At 39.7% G+C, this 18,704-nt stretch overlaps 1 protein-coding gene across 1 annotated transcript; it reads left to right on the top strand.

The window, feature by feature from the left end:
* Positions 1-6,702: 6,702 nt before the first annotated feature.
* Positions 6,703-17,967, top strand: LOC307117299 (kelch-like protein 33; the record flags this gene model as incomplete). Its single annotated transcript, XM_079802084.1, has 5 exons — positions 6,703-6,968; positions 7,533-8,027; positions 11,645-12,581; positions 12,671-12,841; positions 17,445-17,967. The coding sequence occupies exons 1-5, from the start codon at positions 6,782-6,784 to the stop codon at positions 17,965-17,967; spliced, it is 2,313 nt and encodes a 770-aa protein (XP_079658210.1). The 5' UTR covers positions 6,703-6,781.
* Between the last annotated feature and the right edge of the window lie 737 nt (positions 17,968-18,704).

Below are 18,704 nucleotides of genomic sequence, written 5' to 3'. Positions count from 1 at the left end.
CTCTTCCTGTCCTCCCTCAGTCTCTCCATCAGCTCATCCTCTCGTCTCCTCTGTCTGTCTCTCGCTCTTCCTGTCCTCCCTCAGTCTCTCCATCAGCTCATCCTCTCGTCTCCTCTGTCTGTCTCTCGCTCTTCCTGTCCTCCCTCAGTCTCTCCATCAGCTCATCCTCTCGTCTCCTCTGTCTGTCTCTCGCTCTTCCTGTCCTCCCTCAGTCTCTCCATCAGCTCATCCTCTCGTCTCCTCTGTCTGTCTCTCGCTCTTCCTGTCCTAGCTGCATTTGAAGGCCCTTCGAATTGAGACAGCCTTCGTCGCGCTGCGGTGACGCAATCGGCCTTCAAATGCGGCCTTTGAAGGATGGAGCCCCCGAATTGGGACAGCTAGTAAACACACAAACGCCCCTGAATCATGCTTGTTCCCAGCTGTTTACAGGGCTTGTCCTCTGGGCCAGGAGATGTAATGTGACACATGATTTCTGACAAGAGAACAGAACTCATGCAGAGGTTTTGAAACTGTGGATTTGGTGAAGTTAAATCTGTCTGCCACTCCTCTATAGGGCTCTTGGTTGGAAAGAGTCCACAGAGAGGCAAGTATACTGTTTGTCAGCGGCACCTTGGTCTGCTGTGTATTCATGTAGAAAGGGCCAAGTGTACTTATAAGATCCTGCATTAGGAAGAAAAATGTAAAACTGTGCCAAAAATAGCCAATGGGTGTCATCCACATTCCATTGATTGTTTTTTTGATGCAGTTTTCTGTAAATTTCTGTCCAAATACCACTTCCATCACAAAACAAATATGGAACCTTGAGACTCAGACCTTTCCGACGATATGTGTTTTTCGTCAAGATTAGAAAAGATTTTGATTATAAAGTAGCTAAAATACATTTTGTAGTGTGATAGGGACTAAGGAAAGACCCAAGAAAGGGACCCAGAGGAAAACAAGAGACAGAGCAACAGTTACAATCTACTTTTATCCCTCCCTTGACCATGTGACTGAAATCCATTCAAACTGACCAATCAGCAGATTAGCTTCCCCCACCGTGCCCTGGCCTACACCATTCCTTTAGGAACTCCAATGGAAGAGGAAAGCAAAAGTCTTTCTTGATTTTCAAGCCTACAGAGGTCACTGACATATTAACCATTTGCAAAAATATATTTTGATGTGATTCATCCTCTTTATTTAGCACGCTTTTAAAAGAATGCTATTTGCTTTGATATTTGTCTTCTAGGAAAATGCAATTCCAACAGGTGTGAGTGAGTCTTAGCTTGAGCATGTTCTCTCTGTTCTGGCTCTCCATGGCCTCTTGGCATCTCCGGCAGGTTTCCAGGCCCAGACTGACAGTGACATTTGCTCCTCTGTTTGTAGCTCTTAAAGAGCTGCGGTTTTCCATCTGCGGTCTCACATGTTCACGCTTTCCATATGTGGCGAGCACGAGGGACAGACGGAAGAAAAGAGTTCAATGATGAAATAAACTGTACTCTGAAGGGACAAAGAACACTACATAAATTTGATCTTAGACTACGCCACCCTGGGAATTTCACCCAGAGAACATTATCAGCGCACAGGTTCCCTACTAAAGACAGGAAGACACGGCTATTTATGCAAAATTACAAACATTTATAAAAACCTAACACACACAAAATAGAAGGGGACAAGCCCCAAACATTCAAATACAAATACAATGTTAAAAGAAAAAAAGCTGCAGCCTCTATTAAAAGGTGCCCTCTCAAAAGATGTATACATTCCCCTCACTCACACACACACACACACACACACACACACACACACACACACACACACACACACACACACACACACACACACACACACACACACACACACCATACAGAAAATAAAAATAAATGATTATATAAGCAGACAGGTGGATGGCAAATGTTCATCCGCCAACAGGCCTCCATATAAAACCTTAATAGGCCCAGTCCAGAAAAGAAAACCATTGATGATGATAAAAATACAAACAACCAAACTCAGTAGTCTTTAAACAAAACCAAAAAAAGACAAAACAATTAAATTCAATGAAGTAAGCAACATGCTAAATAAGTCAGGATTTACACAAATAATATATCTACCAGTTCAAACTAAATTGTAAAAACAATAATAATAAAGATAGCAATAAACAAACCAAATGAATTCTACTGCAAAACAAGCTCAAAATGACAAAGCAATAAAAATGCAATATGAGCAAAAGCATCTAATGAGGTAGTGTGTGTACTGCTGGAATATGAGCGCAGTAATATCAGAACATCCTCAAGATGCCTATAACAAAACAGCGGTGACATCACTGCACAAACTGCAATCCTCCGTCCATACAGCAGCTGCGGGATCAGGCATAAAAACACGTCCCTTTAATATCTCGCAGCAGTCATCATTCACACGTCAATCACGAACTGAAGGCTACGACACCCGCACAGCAGCCTCAGGGAAAAACGGGAGGAAACCAAAACCATCAAACAGCTGTCCACTCGAAACGGTCACAGCAGCACCAAGAACGCACACTTCACCGCCTAAATGTGGGCGCAAATGAATGAAGCCACAGAATTTACTACAATGCGGACAACTGGGCTTTAGCTCATCATGCCACACATACATGAACAGACAAAAGACACGGAGAAGCCATAATGACCTGGGCTGTGTGTGACAGCTGAGTTTTATTTTTGCTTTCTTCTTTGCATCTTTTTACTCTATTAATTCTTTTATACCCGTATCGTGTTTTTATTTTTTAAATTATTATTATTTTGTTAAGGATGTCTGGGTGGAAGTGGTTGAGAGACGGGAGAGCGATCAACCGAAATCCCTCCGATGTGAGGACGATCCGTTTAGATCTGCTCTGACTAATATATATATGTGATTCCTGTCACAGTTCATGGATTAACGGGCTCATTTCTCTTAGATGTGTGTTTGGTTGTGTTGGAGGCGTGGTCACTGATCAGTGCTGTCATCATCACCACAAGCTGCACCTCATTTCACCTGCCTATTTATTGCCTTACCTGCCATCTGTGTGTTTGTTGATCGTTGTAGTTGTCCTTGAGTGTCCTCGTGTGCAGTTCGTCTTCCCTGGTGTCGTGTGTGTGGGTTTCCGTTGCCTGGTCTTCGCCCATTGTGTCCCTGTGTCACTTCTCGCTCCGCCGAGTTCCTGGCTTCCTGCATACTCTGGACTTCGCTCAGTCTCATTGACATTCTGCCACATGTTTGTTCTTCTGAGTTTGTGTCAGAAATAAAGACCTTTTGCACTTTTGCTACTGGATCCTCATCTGTTTCCTGCGTTGTCCACGTGACAATTCCAAGAAGATTTGTCTGCAAGGGTACTGTTTAACCCTTAAATGCATACCTCGAGTCTTTAGCGACCCGAGACGTCATTCACAACCCTCCTCCTCATTCATTTTTTAAAGTTAGACATCAACCTTCTTAGTATTCCTCAATCAATCCATGTTAAACAATATAACAAGAAAATAAAATACAATTACAACTGAATGCCTGTTTTTCCACTAGTTTTTTGTCAAAATTGTATAGGGTCGCTAACGACCCGAGGTGTGTAAGATTGTACGCATTTTTTTCCTGCACAATAATAAATTAATCTATAATGACGAAATAACTGCAATTCAGCTTTATTCCTCAAGGTGGCAATGTCTGACACACACTGATGAAGTGACGTTTCACTCATAGTGACCTCAGACTGAAAACAAAACAATAATATATATATAATCTGCAAAACTTGAAATGGCTCAGCGATTTACTGCAGAGCAAGAACTGAACACAATCAAATATTACTGTCACTGTCACTTGATGATGGATCTGGTGAAGGAAGCTGTCAGTGACCAAAATATTTATTTTCAAGACGTTGAAAATGAGTTTTGAGAATATGTGTGAGATGGCGAAAATGATCCAGATGCTGATTGTACTTAGAAATGAGTTCTGACGAGGACAGTGGTGATGGTGTAAAACATCTGCTCAAACTGAACCCTTCCAAGCTCCAGAAGGGAACGAAATATGTTTTATTTTATTCTTCTGTAATTGTTGCTCTAATATCAAGAGTTTTATATTATTATCATGACAGGTATATATCTATCCATGTTAGAGATAGATCCAGGTCGCTAAAGACCCGAATATGTAAGAATGTTTGGTGAAACAGTCATGCATATAAGGGTTCAACATACAGTTACCTGACAAATATAAATAGTAAAATCGTAAACCTGACTCCATTTTCTTCCACTCCAGTTAGGAGGGATTCAGGTTATACTATACACTCACCTAAAGGGTTATTAGGAACACACACTAATACTGTGTTTGACCCCCTTTCGCCTTCAGAACTTCCTTAATTCTACGTGGCATTGACTCAACAAGGTGCTGAAAGCATTCTTTAGAAATGTTGGCCCATATTGATAGGAAAGCATCTTGCAGTTGATGGAGATTTGTGGGATGAACATCCAGGGCACGAAGCTCCCGTTCCACCACATCTCAAAGATGCTCTATTGGGTTGAGATCTGGTGACTGTGGCGGCCATTTTAGTCCAGTGAACTCATTGTCATGTTCAAGAAACCAGTTTGAAATGATTGGAGCTTTGTGACGGTGCATTATCCTGCTGGAAGTAGCCATCAGAGGATGGGGACATGGTGCTCATAAAGGGATGGACATGGGCAGAAACAATGCTCAGGTAGGCCGTGGCATTTAAACCGTGGCATTTAAACCATGCCCAGTTGGCACTAAGGGCCTAAAGTGTGCCAAGAAAACATCCCCCACACCATTACACCACCACCACCAGCCTGCACAGTGGGAACAAGGCATGATGGATCCATGTTCTCATTCTGTTTACGCCAAATTCTGACTCTACCATCTGAATGTCTCAACAGAAATCCAGACTCATCAGACCAGGCAACATTTTTCCAGTCTTCAACTGTCCAATTTTGGTGAGCTGGTGCAAATTGTCGCCTCTTTTTCCTATTTGTAGTGGAGATGAGTGGTACCCGGTGGGGTCTTCTGCTGTTGTAGCCCATCCGCCTCAAGGTTGTGTGTGTTGTGGCTTCACAAATGCTTTGCTGCAGACCTCGGTTGTAACGAGTGGTTATTTCAGTCAAAGTTGCTCTTCCATCAGCTTGAATCAGTCGGCCCATGACCTCTGACCTCTAGCATCAACAAGGCATTTTCTCCCACAGGACTGCCGCACACTGGATGTTTTTCCCTTTTCACACCATTCTTTGTAAACCCTAGAAATGGTTGTGTGTGTAAATCCCAGTAACTGAGCAGATTGTGAAATACTCAGACCGGCCCGTCTGGCACCAACAACCATGCCACGCTCAAAATTGCTTAAATCTCCTTTCTTTCCCATTCCGACATTCAGTGTGGAGTTCAGGAGATTGTCTTGACCAGGACCACACCCCTAAATGCATTGAAGACACTGCCATGTGATTGGTTGATTAGATAATTGCATTAATGAGAAATTGAACTGGTGTTCCTAATAAACCTTTAGGTGAGTGTATATATATATATATTATTTTTTATTTTTTTATTTTTTTATTCTCTTATTAATATTTTAATTCAATTTCTGTGTAAAGCACTTTGAATTGCCACTGTGTATGCAATGTGCTATACAAATAAACTTGCCTTGTGTGTGTGTGTGTGTGTGTGTGTGTGTGTGTGTGTGTGTGTGTGTGTGTGTGTGTGTGTGTGTGTGTGTGTGTGTGTGTGTGTGTGTGTGTGTGTGTGTGTGTGTGTGTGTGTGTGTGTGTTTTCTTTGTATATTACACGAAAGTAGCCATGCTATATTATAGCAGTATGCATTGATATTATTATTAATAACAGAATTTTAATTAAAGCATTAAAATAAAAAAACAACCTTTAAATCTATAAAATCTATCATGTGGAGCTTCAGAAAAATATCAACCTTCAAGTCTATAAATTGCTTGTTTGTATCTGCCCTAGGCTCCTTGACCCAGATAGCATTCCTGGGCTGTGGAGGAGAAACATGATTCTACTGACTCGATCAGAATCTAATGCCTTAAGCCATCACATGCTCCAAGCACCTACTCCAAAGTTTCTTATGGCCCAGAGAGTCAGACTGTCAAAGCTTGAGATTTAAAATGGTTAAAAAAAAGAGGATGAAGGACCACAAAAAAGTTTTTATTTACCATAATATATGTTTGGCCTTCAAATCTAGTCACTTAATAGAACTGAGCCAGAACTGCAGTCACACATTGTTCTTATCCAGGCAAGGTCACCCCTAGCGCAGTGTTGAGTTTTGGGAAGGACACTGGTCCAGGATCAGTGCCAAAGGTTATTTTTCTTTTAGATGCTTCATGTGTACTGTGACTGAGAACTGCAGATTTCATCACAATAAAGCAAGAGTAACATTGATTAAACTGATATTTTAGATTTGGAAGACATTCTCTGCCACGGTTTTCTTCAAAGTCAACACAAAATGGTTTTAATGATGTTCACCCATTTTCCTTTTAATGAACTTGAGTGATACAGGCTGAAAAGTAAGAGAAATTGGTGGCATTATCTGAAAAGGAATGGTGGAGCAAGTGATTACATTAGATGGCTTGTGATGTGGTCTTTTTGAATGCTAGAGGTAAAAATAGCATTATGATGATAACGATGTGAGCTCGTGAGGCACTGATATTTTTTGCATACCTGACAACAGCACAAGATCCCACATCAACAGAGAGATTCAACAGAAGTTAAGCAACAGATTCGATGCAACTTGTCCTGGTTTTTCAACACAAATAAGGATATATTTGGTTTTTTTTTACAGAAACCTGTAGACACAATGGCAATGGATCAGCAGTGTCTTCAGAGAGAGTGGGGAAGTTCATGGAGAACAGCCAGAGAGAATGAAAACATGAATTGTGAAAATGGATGGATGGATGTGAACAAAGGCGAGGATGACGAGGAGAATCCACTGGAGGGATATGAGCAGTGGGAAGAAGAGGAGCTACAAGTACAAGCACATGAAAGTGAGAACGCTGTTGATGACGGTGAAGGATGTAGTGTTTGTTTTTCTTTTATGCCTGCAAACAGTGACTCTGGACCTCTTCCAAAGCCAAACAGTCTCTTCATGTGTACAAATAATGATAATGCCAGTGATGAAGAGGATGCCAATACATTTGACCGTAATGTAGGGAATGCTGATAAATATAATGCCAAAAATAATGATGAAGGATATAGTAAAAATGTATCTGTTAGGTCTACAAATGGTAATGGTTTAGTTGCAGCATGTAAACATAAAGGCATTGCTAAAGATTGTGATAAATATGATTATGAAGACGACTGTTTTGCTGCTACCTCTAACAGGTCCAATGACATTGGTGGTTCTGAAAAAGACTTAACTTTTAGAGATTTAACATTTAGAGATGAAGAGAAGCAGATGACAAATTCCAGCTTGGAACAGGGATTGCTAAATCAAGAGTTAGAGGAGGAGGAAGAAGATGAGGATGAATATGAAGGACATTGCAGTTCTGATGATTCTAATGATTGCGACATGTATCCCATTAAGCTATACTCTGATCCTGCGTACCCAGGTGCGGTCTTCAAGGCTCTGGAGAACATGATGTTGTGTTCGGTCCTCACTGACTTGACCATCTACACAGAGGATGGACATCAATTCCAGGTTCATTCTATTGTCCTGGCTGCAGTCAGTTGCCTTATTCAGACGAGGCTCAGGCAGAAGCCCAGACAAGAACGGATTATGGCATTGTTTTTGGGGCCAGAGGTTCATGGTTCAGGGTTGGCTGCAGTGGTGGAGTTTGCCTATACAGGGAACATCAGCACTCTGAACAAAGACAATATGGCGTTGGTTTGTACTGCAGCTGTCAGCCTGGAAGCTCAGAGAGTTCTGGAACTCTGCACAGAGAAAGAACAAAGAGAACAGGACAAGGCAAGAGTGAAGAAAGAAGACAGAAAAATGATTTCTACTGAGGAACATATGAAGGATAGTCTACAGCATATCAGACAGCTGTGGACACAGAGAGTGGGATGTGACGTGGAGCTTGAAGTAGAGGGAAGAGTGTTTCATGGTAAGATCGAGGTTTGAGTTTCCTATGCATAAATCTAGATGATGCCTTCATATCGTAGATATCACAGGGTTCCAGCAGGTTTCACCAAGTCAAATTTAAGACTTTTTATGACCATTATGAATTAAATTTAAGACCTATATCACACAATAAAAAACATACAAAGAAAATGCAGAATCACAAAATTACGTGCAAAGCAAATTAATTTATTCAAATTGAACAAAGTATTAGTAAACTTGCACTTCCTCATAGCTCAACCTCCTATATATATATATATATATATATATATATATATATATATATATATATATATATATATATATATATATATATATATATATATATATATATATATATATATATATATATATATATATATTATTTTTTATTTTTTTTCACTCCTTCTGAAATCAATTTTGTGGTGGTCATTTCCAGTTTTGTTGTTTTTTTCATAGGATGCCACATTTACTATATTAGATGCACAAGTCACACATGACAATAAAACAAACAAAATGCATGAATCTTGTTTGGTATTACAAAAAAAGGCTGGTCCAGTGGTGTGCTATCTAGCTTTAATAACATTATCGCTTAGGGTGGGAAATATGACCAAAATCTTACAAGTAAGCAATTGCTTAATATAAGTAAAAAGTTCTCAAGTAAATGGTCATTAATAAAATAATAACTTATTTACCAATTACAATAGGACAAATAAATACAACCTAAAGATACGGATACAAAACAGTGCTTTAAGTTGAAGTACCATTTTTTTCCCTGTTGTTGTTGTTTGTTTAACATTAACACACAGACAGGATCGGGTATGGGTTATATTAGTATGCTTTCACTTTAAGAACTACAGTAATGTGCAGATCCAATACTGACACACGTACCAAACTTTTTTACTCAAGAGTCAAGACATAACCGCCAATAAGAGCATAGGGATATGAATGTGTGTATGATTGTTCAAGAGTAAGCCTAGAAATAGACACATTCGGTACACTTGCGCGAGCTGACAGGCGGCAAACGCGTGCACAAAATCCACAGCCAGTCTGACATCGATCTGTGTGTCTACCGAATTGAGTTTGTGGTTTACACCGCTTTTATTAACTCTTTTTAGTGCTATCGGACGTATCATACTTTTGTTTGGTCAGTATGCGAGATGGCAGGTGAGAAAGATTCACCTTCGCTTTCACGATTGCGTGAACTGGAAGAACCGGAGAACTGAAGCTGAAGAATAAAATCGGTTTGATGCGTCTGTGGTACAATCCAAAAGAGACCCGCGCCAATAACATAAAAGCTGATTGGCTGCAATATAAAATGCATGCTGGTCTCATTTTTTGTTGTAATTAGGGATCGACCGATATGGATTTTTTAGTGCCGATGCCGATTTTTTTCCATCAGCCTTGGCCGATGACCGATACGGGCTGCCGATTTTCTTGAGCCGATGCTTTTGCTCCCTCAATTTACATCATAAAAATGACACGATGATCATGATTCACAATTTTACAAGTCTCAATTTAAAAAAAGGAACATTGACTGAACTTAAAAAAACAATATTTAACAAATAGTAAAAACAGGTGAGGTAGAACAAGAAAAAGAGTTCAGTGGTGAAAATAAATATTTAAAGGGTTAGTTCACCCAAAAATGAAAATTACCCTTAAAAGATACTAAAGACGTTGTTACAAAGTCCATCTCACTACAGTGGTTCTAAAATAACTTTATGAATCAGCGAGAATAGTTTTTGTGCGCAAAAAACCCTAAATAACGACTTATATAGTGATGACGATTTCAAAACACAGCATCATGAAGCTTCGAAGCGTTATGAATCAGTGAGCCGAATCATGATTCGGATCGCGTGTCAAACCGTCAAACTGCTGAAATTTGGCGATTCAAACCGCTGATTCGACTCACTGATTCATAACGCTTCGAAGCTTCATGATGCCTTGTTTTGAAATCGTCATCACTATGTAAGTCATTATTTAGGGTTTTTTGCACACAAAAACTATTCTCGCCGATTCATAAAGTTATTGTAGAACCACTGTAGTGAGATGGACTTTGTAACGACGTCTTTAGTACCTTTTAAGGGTCTTGAGATTGTAAAGTGCCATTGTGCCAATGGAGGCCTTTCAGAGCCATCAGATTTCAACTAAAATATCTTCATTTCTGTTCCGAAGATGAACGGAGGTCTTACGGGTGTCGAACGACATGAGGGTAAGTCATTAATGACAGAATTTTCATTTTTGGGTGAACTAACCCTTTAAGCATAAATAAAATAATGACACTATTGCACACAGTATCAACAAGCAAACAGCATAATAAAGTGCACACTGACTGTACTATACTTAATTTTAAAACTATTTACAACCTAGTCATTTAATGCTTATGTGCACTTAACTTAATCTCTTGTAGAGCAACACCAGCGGTAATTCAGGAAAAAAATCTCCCAATGCTCCACGTGAAACTTCGGTCTTCCGACCTTTTACCATTGTGTCAATTCTCAATTTATTTTGATTAATATGCGCGAGGGAGCAAGACAGTTTGAAGACGAGCAGAGTGGGCACGCTTTCTGCTCGTTCTCTCGTCAGAGAAGCGCAACAGTCAGTCTCATCACTTACCGATCAAGTATGGCTTTAGCAGGATAAAAATTCGCTTTGACAGCCGCCAAAGAACGCAATATGTGGCGGCCGGTGTTGATTCTGTGGCGACTTAGTCTATGTGTGGGAAACACTGGAGAAACACACGCACATGCGTCTAAATCTCAGCCAGGTGGTCGCTGAATAAAACTCCCACAAATACCACGGTACGTCGGCATTACTTAATCCTATGACCAGTGTTGGTAACAGCTACCGTATGCCTACGAATAGCCTACAACTGAGCTATCTGCAGCTCCCTAAATACAATGCCAAGCAGTTTTATAGATGAGGCATTCAGCATTTGCGTTTTCCATTTGGACACACAAACTTGCTTAGCTATAGTTGCAAGCACATATAGAGCAACGTGTTTCCACTTTCAAAGTGTATGGCAATATTTCAACTTAATCAAACAGTTACAAGATGCTTTGAAAGTTTAAAACTTATCGTTTTCTTGAAGAGCAGATTCCCCAGCACTGCTAGTGGGCGAGGGGCAGTGCATGAACTGCAGTGTCTCCAGCAACTCAGAACTGCCTGTGGACGCCTGTCTGTAAATAATGCCGGGGAAAAAATATCGGCGAACACAGCAGCCTTGTATCGGCAGATGCCGATACACGTAAAAATCGCAAATATCAGCCGGCCGATATATCGGTCTAACACTAGTTGTAATACAGCGAACTATAGTAGGACTAGCGAAAGAAAGAACTACAACAGCCCAGAATAAACACACACACACACAAAAGCGCTGCGTGAGTATTTCAATGAGCATTAGAGGTAGCGTTACATGGACGTAGGATAATTTAAGCTCTGTTTAAAACTATTTAAGACCTAGAACTCAATACTTCAGAGAATTTAAGACTTTTTAAGGCCTAAAATGTAGATTTTGAAATTTAAGACATTTTAAGACCCCACGGGAACCCTGGTATTAATTTGATGTCCTCTGCATTTGCGAAACTGCTCATAAAGTTTTATTTATTCCCCACCCTCATGAAGCTCACCGGGTGCTCCTGGTGGCCAGCAGTGACTACTTCAGAGGCATGTTTACCAGCGGAATGAAGGAGAGCAGACAGGAATTGGTGTCTCTGCTGTTAGTCAGGGCTGCCAAGTTTGAGGCCCTCCTTCACTACAGCTACAGTGGGGCTCTTGCTCTTGGATGGGGCAGCGTGTTTGAACTCACCTGTACATCTCTTCAATTACAGTTTCAGACTGCCTACTCACTATGCCTTAACTTCCTGGAACAAGAAATAGACGCTTACAGCTGCCTGGATGTTGCATCTTTTGCAGAGGCCTATGGGATGGCTGACCTACTTGCACTTGCCAATGACTTTGTCTTGAGGCACTTTCAAGATGTGTCCATCACTCCTAAGTTCCGTGATCTTCCTGTAGAAAAATTGAAGAAGTACCTTAAAAGTAAATCCCTCTGCGTTCCCTCGGAGTTGCCAGTGTTCAAAGCAGTCATGACTTGGATTGAAGCCTTTCCCAGAAAACGTGTGAAACTCGCCAGGGAGCTGATGGGAACCATTCGGTTTTCCCTAATGACATTTAAGGAGTTCAATGAAGTCAAGTCTGTAACGTCTTGGCCGAGCATTGGTGCCAAAAATCTCTACAAGTCTCTCTTTAAAGAGTTCTCCAGTTCTTCAGATGTCCTGTCAAAAATCAGGGTCTACATGCCTAAAGACACTCTAGTCCTTGTTGGGGGGGAGAGGATCACTGATAATTTAGAGAAACGTAGACCCTGCAGGGAAATGTGGTTTAGCAATTCTTTGCAGAACCATGTTGGATTGGTGAAGAAAGTAGAGTGGAGGATGCTGGGAACTTTACCTGAGGAACCAAGATTCAGTCATGGAGTCGGGGCGATGAGGGGGAAGCTTTACGTAGTTGGTGGACGGCATTATTATGGCAAAGCTGATACCATGAAATGCACCTACATGTAAGATGAAATATGAGGTTTCTTCTGTCTAACCTTGTCCCAAGTGTACCCCTTTATGCTATGAACTACTTGTTCAATCTTTGATCTAGGTACGATCCCATCCAAAACTCTTGGCAAAGGTTGGCTGATATGCATGAGAGAAGAAGCAGCTTCACTTTAGTCCTCCTGAATGGTAAACTATATGCTATTGGAGGAGAGAGAGACTCAGAGGTCAACATGGAGACTGTAGAGGTCTACTGCCCCAACACAAATTCTTGGAGGTTAGTAGAGTAAATAACAAACACAACATCAGCTGTTATTCTTGGTAATCACAGGCCACAGCTGCAAACTCTAATCTATGTCTGAATGTTGAACCACAGATCAAACCCTTACCCTAATATTTGATTTGTTTATGGATAAGGGTAGGCACCATATTTAACTTTACATGGTAACAAGTTTAACAAGTTTGTGAGTGATAGATGTACTGTTTGTACTGTCTAAAGGTCTAATCTTCACTAAATGTTTTCCAGCAGTTTGTGTCACCAGGAATCGATCGACAGCCAGGTTAAAGGGTTAGTTCACCCAAAAATGAAATTTCTTCCATTAATGACTCACCATAATGTTGTTCCACACCCGTAAGACCTCCGTTCATCCTCAGAACACAGTTTAAGATATTTTAGATTTAGTCCGAGGGCTTTCAGTCCTTTGAATGTAAGTGTAAGCACACTTTGCTGTCCACGTCCAGAAAGGTAATGAAAAAATTGTCATTGTCTTCTCTTCCGGCTTTGTTTGAATCCGCGTTCACGAGGCCACAGTGACGCTGCAGACGTAAGACGCTGTGACGTGTTATCTGGTGCGACAGAGCTTCGTTTGTAGTCTGAGGGAGACGCACGCTGTAAACAAGCTGTTCTATATGGAGTCAGAATAGACTCATTAATAATTCACGCAAAAAACAAGATGCACACATGTGTAACCAATTTCACATGCATGAAACCAAATTCACGTGCACAAAAAACAATTCACGTGCGCAAAATAAAATTATATATTCATAAAATACATTTCACAAATGCAAAACACAATTCGTAGATTTACAACTGTGCACAAAAACTTTTGAATGTTTAAAATGTACACATTCATCCTGTAATGCGAATGTGCAAATCGTCATTCACGTGTGTGAATTGCCTTGGATGTGTGTGTGTGTGTTTTTGAGACTTTCCTGGCAGCGCAATCCTCCCTACACAGAGGAGTCGTACTCTTTAGCCAATCAGATTTAAGCTCATCAATCGGCCAATCATAACCGCGTGAGGGCGGGCCCACCTGAATGTTACGTCATCAGCGTTCGACCGCAGTTAGAGATGATGGCTAAGCAGCAGAGGTATGTATGTGAAGTTTGATCGGTTCACTTCTGTGTTTACTGAAACTAAGAACTTAGCAGTTAAGAAACTATCACTTCAACTGATCTCTGTGTGAAAATAAACATTAAGTAGTATTGATGGATTCTTATGTTTACTTCATAAAGAATTCTGCATATGCACACCATACAAATGTAGGATTTTAGATTCATAAACTCCATAGAAAGCATAACAATGGTTTGAATGATGAGAGAAAGTGTATATAAATAGACGAATTAGATAAATAGATATTTTTCACGTGGTCTTTTATTTAACTATTATTTAATTAGGAAAGAGCAGTCACAACAGTGTGTTTGAACCTGCATGTCATGTCCACCACACATTCAACTGATAATAATTTATGTAATGAAGTGCATACATTGGAGACCATTTATATTTAATATATGCTTTGTTTTAACTTTAAGCTGCACATATATGCAGTTTTATTGTTTCAGATTTCCCAGACAGATGATGTATGAAGTTGCAGAGACCAGTACCGTTACCTTACCATTCCTACTGTAATTCTTTCAAAACACTCATGTTGCATCCCTTCATTTTGACTGTTGTTTCAACAAGAGGCTGAAAGTCATGCATTGTTACTGTATTAATGTACACACTCAAGGAATAAAGCCCTGCTATGCATTATTAAATGTTCTTGTTTTATGTCAGAATTAAAAGATTCAAAGACATTTGCTACAGTTGATGTATACGGTTTATTAATTTGAAAGTTTCTGAATCCTTTGGGAATAAAACCTATATGAAATGACTTGGCCATGATTAAAGAGAGTTCACCCAAAACATTTTTTTTTTATTCATTTACTCACCCTCAAGTTGTTCCAAACCTATATGAATTTCTGTTCTGCTGAACACAAAGGAAGATATTTGTAAGAATGTTTGTAACAAAGCACATCTCTGCAGCCATTGACTAACATAGCAGGGAGAAAAATACTATGTTAGTCAATGGCTGCAGAGATTTGCTTTGTTACAAACATTATAAATATCTTCCTTTGTGTTCAGCAGAACAAAGAAAACTCAGTTCAGGTTTGGAACAACTTGAGGGTGAGTAAATGATGAAGAAGCACAACATGTAGTACAGAGCAATATAATATAATATATATATATATATATATATATATATATATATATATATATATATATATATATATATATATATATATATATATATATATATATATATATATATATATATATATATATATATATATATAAAACATTGTATATAAATATATTCTGTAGTTGTGAGATTGGCTGATTAACAGTTTGAAGCTGGGTTAGTTCTTCAGTCACAGGGCACTGGAAGCACAATGTCATTGCATGGCTGGTCAGGGATGTTGGTAGTGTTCCAGTCAGTGTCTTCTTTTCTTTTAAAGTAGATAAATGTTTATCGCCAAATGATACATTTCAGTGCAATACATCAGGTGAAAGTTAACAAATGAAATGTGTTCAATCTAGCCGCCACTAGCCCTTTCTCTGTCAGAACACATCAGATTTTGGTTTGATATTTAAAGCAGTCAGCACGCAGTACAAGAGCTGCAGACAGAGGAAGAGCAGGAAGCAGGACATGAAGTGATGGTAATATAATTGAATATAGTGTACGGAGTAATCTTAGTAGTATGATGTTAATTGCATCTTTGTCTGATCAGCATAAAAACGCTTTTTTGCCAGGCAAAGTAAAATGAATGCTTCACAACATTGTCCTGTGACATTAAAAATCTTGAGATGACAATACAGCACAGAACATGTAAGTACATGTGTACTGAATAGATTAAGACATTAATACAAATTATAAAAGAGAATAAGGAAACATGAATTTAGATGTTTGTGACTGCTATCCAGATGTCACGCCAAAGGTGTACAGGAACAATACGTGTAATAACAATTTAACACTGTATACTGTTGCACAAATGGCAAAATATCTTCATCACTAAACAATGAGTGCTCATAAAAAAAATTGTACATAGTGAAAAAATATCTCGATGAGGCCAGTACTAAGTGGGAGCTATTGGCCACCCAGATTATTGTTTTACAATCATTTGTGTGATTGTAACTGAGAGAGATGTCTGTCTCTGTACCTGCAGCTAAAATACAAAACAAGCATCATTTCCTCTTCATATGGGACATCTGATTACCACAGCAGTTGCTTACATCTGTTAATATTGAATAAACTCACTTCAACTGATCTCTAAGTTCTTAGTTTCAGTAAACACAGAAATGAACCGATCAAACTTCACATACATACCTCTGCTGCTTAGCCATCATCTCTAACTGCGGTCGAACGCTGATGACGTAACATTCAGGTGGGCCCGCCCTCACGCGGTTATGATTGGCCGATTGATGAGCTTAAATCTGATTGGCTAAAGAGTACGACTCCTCTGTGTAGGGAGGATTGCGCTGCCAGGAAAGTCTCAAAAACACACACACACATCCAAGGCAATTCACACACGTGAATGACCATTTGCACATTCGCATTACAGGATGAATGTGTAAATTTTAAACATTCAAAAGTTTTTGTGCACAGTTGTAAATCTACGAATTGTGTTTTGCATTTGTGAAATGTATTTTATGAATATATAATTTTATTTTGCGCACGTGAATTGTTTTTTGTGCACGTGAATTTGGTTTCATGCATGTGAAATTGGTTACACATGTGTGCATCTTGTTTTTTGCGTGAATTATTAATGAGTCTATTCTGACTCCATAGTTCTACATTGTTTGTATTGCTATTTTTTTTTAAATGGTGTGTAAGTGTGCATGTCCCGGATGCCCTAATCGACAAAGATAACCAGATAACACGTCACAGCGTCTTACGTCAGCAGCGTCACTGTGGCGTCGTGAACACGGATTCAAACAAAGCCGGAAAGGAAGACAATGCTTAATAAAGTCTTAGTTTTTGTTATTTTTGGACCAAAATGTATTGTCGACGCTTCAAAAGAGTCTAATTAACCAAATGATGTCACATATGGACTACTTTGATGATGTTTTCATTACCTTTCTGGACGTGGACTGCAAAGTGTGCTTACACTTACATTCAAAGGACTGAAAGCCCTCGGACTAAATCTAAAATATCTTAAACTGTGTTCCGAGGATGAACGGAGGTCTTACGGGTGAGGAACAACATTGGGGTGAGTCATTAATGGAAGAAATTTCATTTTTGGGTGAACTAACCCTTTAATAACATTACTTATTTTACTTATATGTCTTGTATGTATATCCCTCATATCCACATTAATTGCTTAACATGATTAATTATAAATGTTGTTTTAGGACTAATAATGATGTTGATTCCGAATCATGTCGTACTTCACTAAATAGCTTTGTTCAGAGTAAGAGTAAGATAAATGTAAATATCATAGAACAAATTGCAAATGTATTGCAAAAGTTAAACTCTTCCTAATAGCTTGGTCATAAGAATGAGTGATGTTGGTAAACCTTCTCTTCAAAGCCTTTATTTTTTAATTCTCTACTTCTCCAGTTTTGCCCGCCCATTAGACCAAGCTCTATGCTGTCATGCAGCCAGTGTATGGAATGGCTCAATCTTCCTATCCGGAGGCTTAAACAGCCAGTACCAATGCCGGTCATCTATGATCCTTTACCACCCAGAACAAGGATCCACTTACCTGGCTGAGATGAGAAATGACAGAGCGCTTCACTGCATGGAGACCCTAGGTGACCGTCTGTACGTGGCTGGAGGGGTTTCATGCGATGCTGATGGACATCTGGTAGATCAATTAGCCTGTGAGGTCTATGACCCTGTGGCCAACTCCTGGAGTGCCATTACGCCATTCCCAGTACCTCATGTTGGGTCAGCATCAGCAGTCTTAGAGGGGAAGATCTACATCATCGGAGGCTACTGCCATGATAACTACAATGATACCAAATCAGTGCACCGCTATGATCCTGCAACAGAACGATGGGAGTACATGAGCATGACACCAGGCCCAAACGCATGCATAGCTGCCTGTGTGCTGCCCATGCCTACTCACCTTAGAAAGTAAGAATACGATAAATTGTCAATACACTAGGGCTGCATGACATATCGCTTTAGCATCGATATTGTGATGTGCGCACCTGCGATTGTCAGTATAGGGATCGTAGTTGATCTGCGATCCGTACAGGCTAACTGCCCCCCAGATTGTGATTCGTGATTCGCGGATTAGTTGCAAAGTTTAACCATCATAGAGTGAATGTTTTATCGTTTGTATGTGTTTTTACATCCTGTCAGTTTAAACATCAAGCTTGCGCACTGTTTTCTGACACAGAGCCACGCAGACACAAGTGAACACCAAATCCAGTTCTCTTTCTCTTCTTTTTGAGCTTGAACAAATCTTGCATGCAAGAAGTCAAAGTGCCTGTCTCGGTGAGTATCCTCGGAAACACAGTCGCTAACTCAGTTAGCTGGATTTGACTGGTTCTTCGACGCTCATCCTGGACTTGCTGTCATAGCAACAGCTCCGTAAACTTAAACCTGCCCGCGAGCAGCTTATTTCATGTAAACAGGATTAGATTGCTTCTTTTTAAGCAGCGTTGATATTTAAAATTTGTCCCAATCACAGATATTTTATAACAAGAGTTCCTTACTGAACCAGGGGCAAAAATAATAATTTAAAAATATATTTAAAAATAATATTATGTTGTGTATAGACACAGCCACTTGATTGAGAGATTTATTTGTTATGGAATAATTACTTTATAATTTTATTGCAGGCTTACACACATGCTGTAACGTCAATCT

Source organism: Gobio gobio (genome assembly GCF_949357685.1).
Source record: "Gobio gobio genome assembly, chromosome: 21".
NCBI classification, from domain to species: Eukaryota; Metazoa; Chordata; class Actinopteri; order Cypriniformes; family Gobionidae; genus Gobio; species Gobio gobio.
This window is presented reverse-complemented; position numbering and strand designations above follow the sequence as displayed.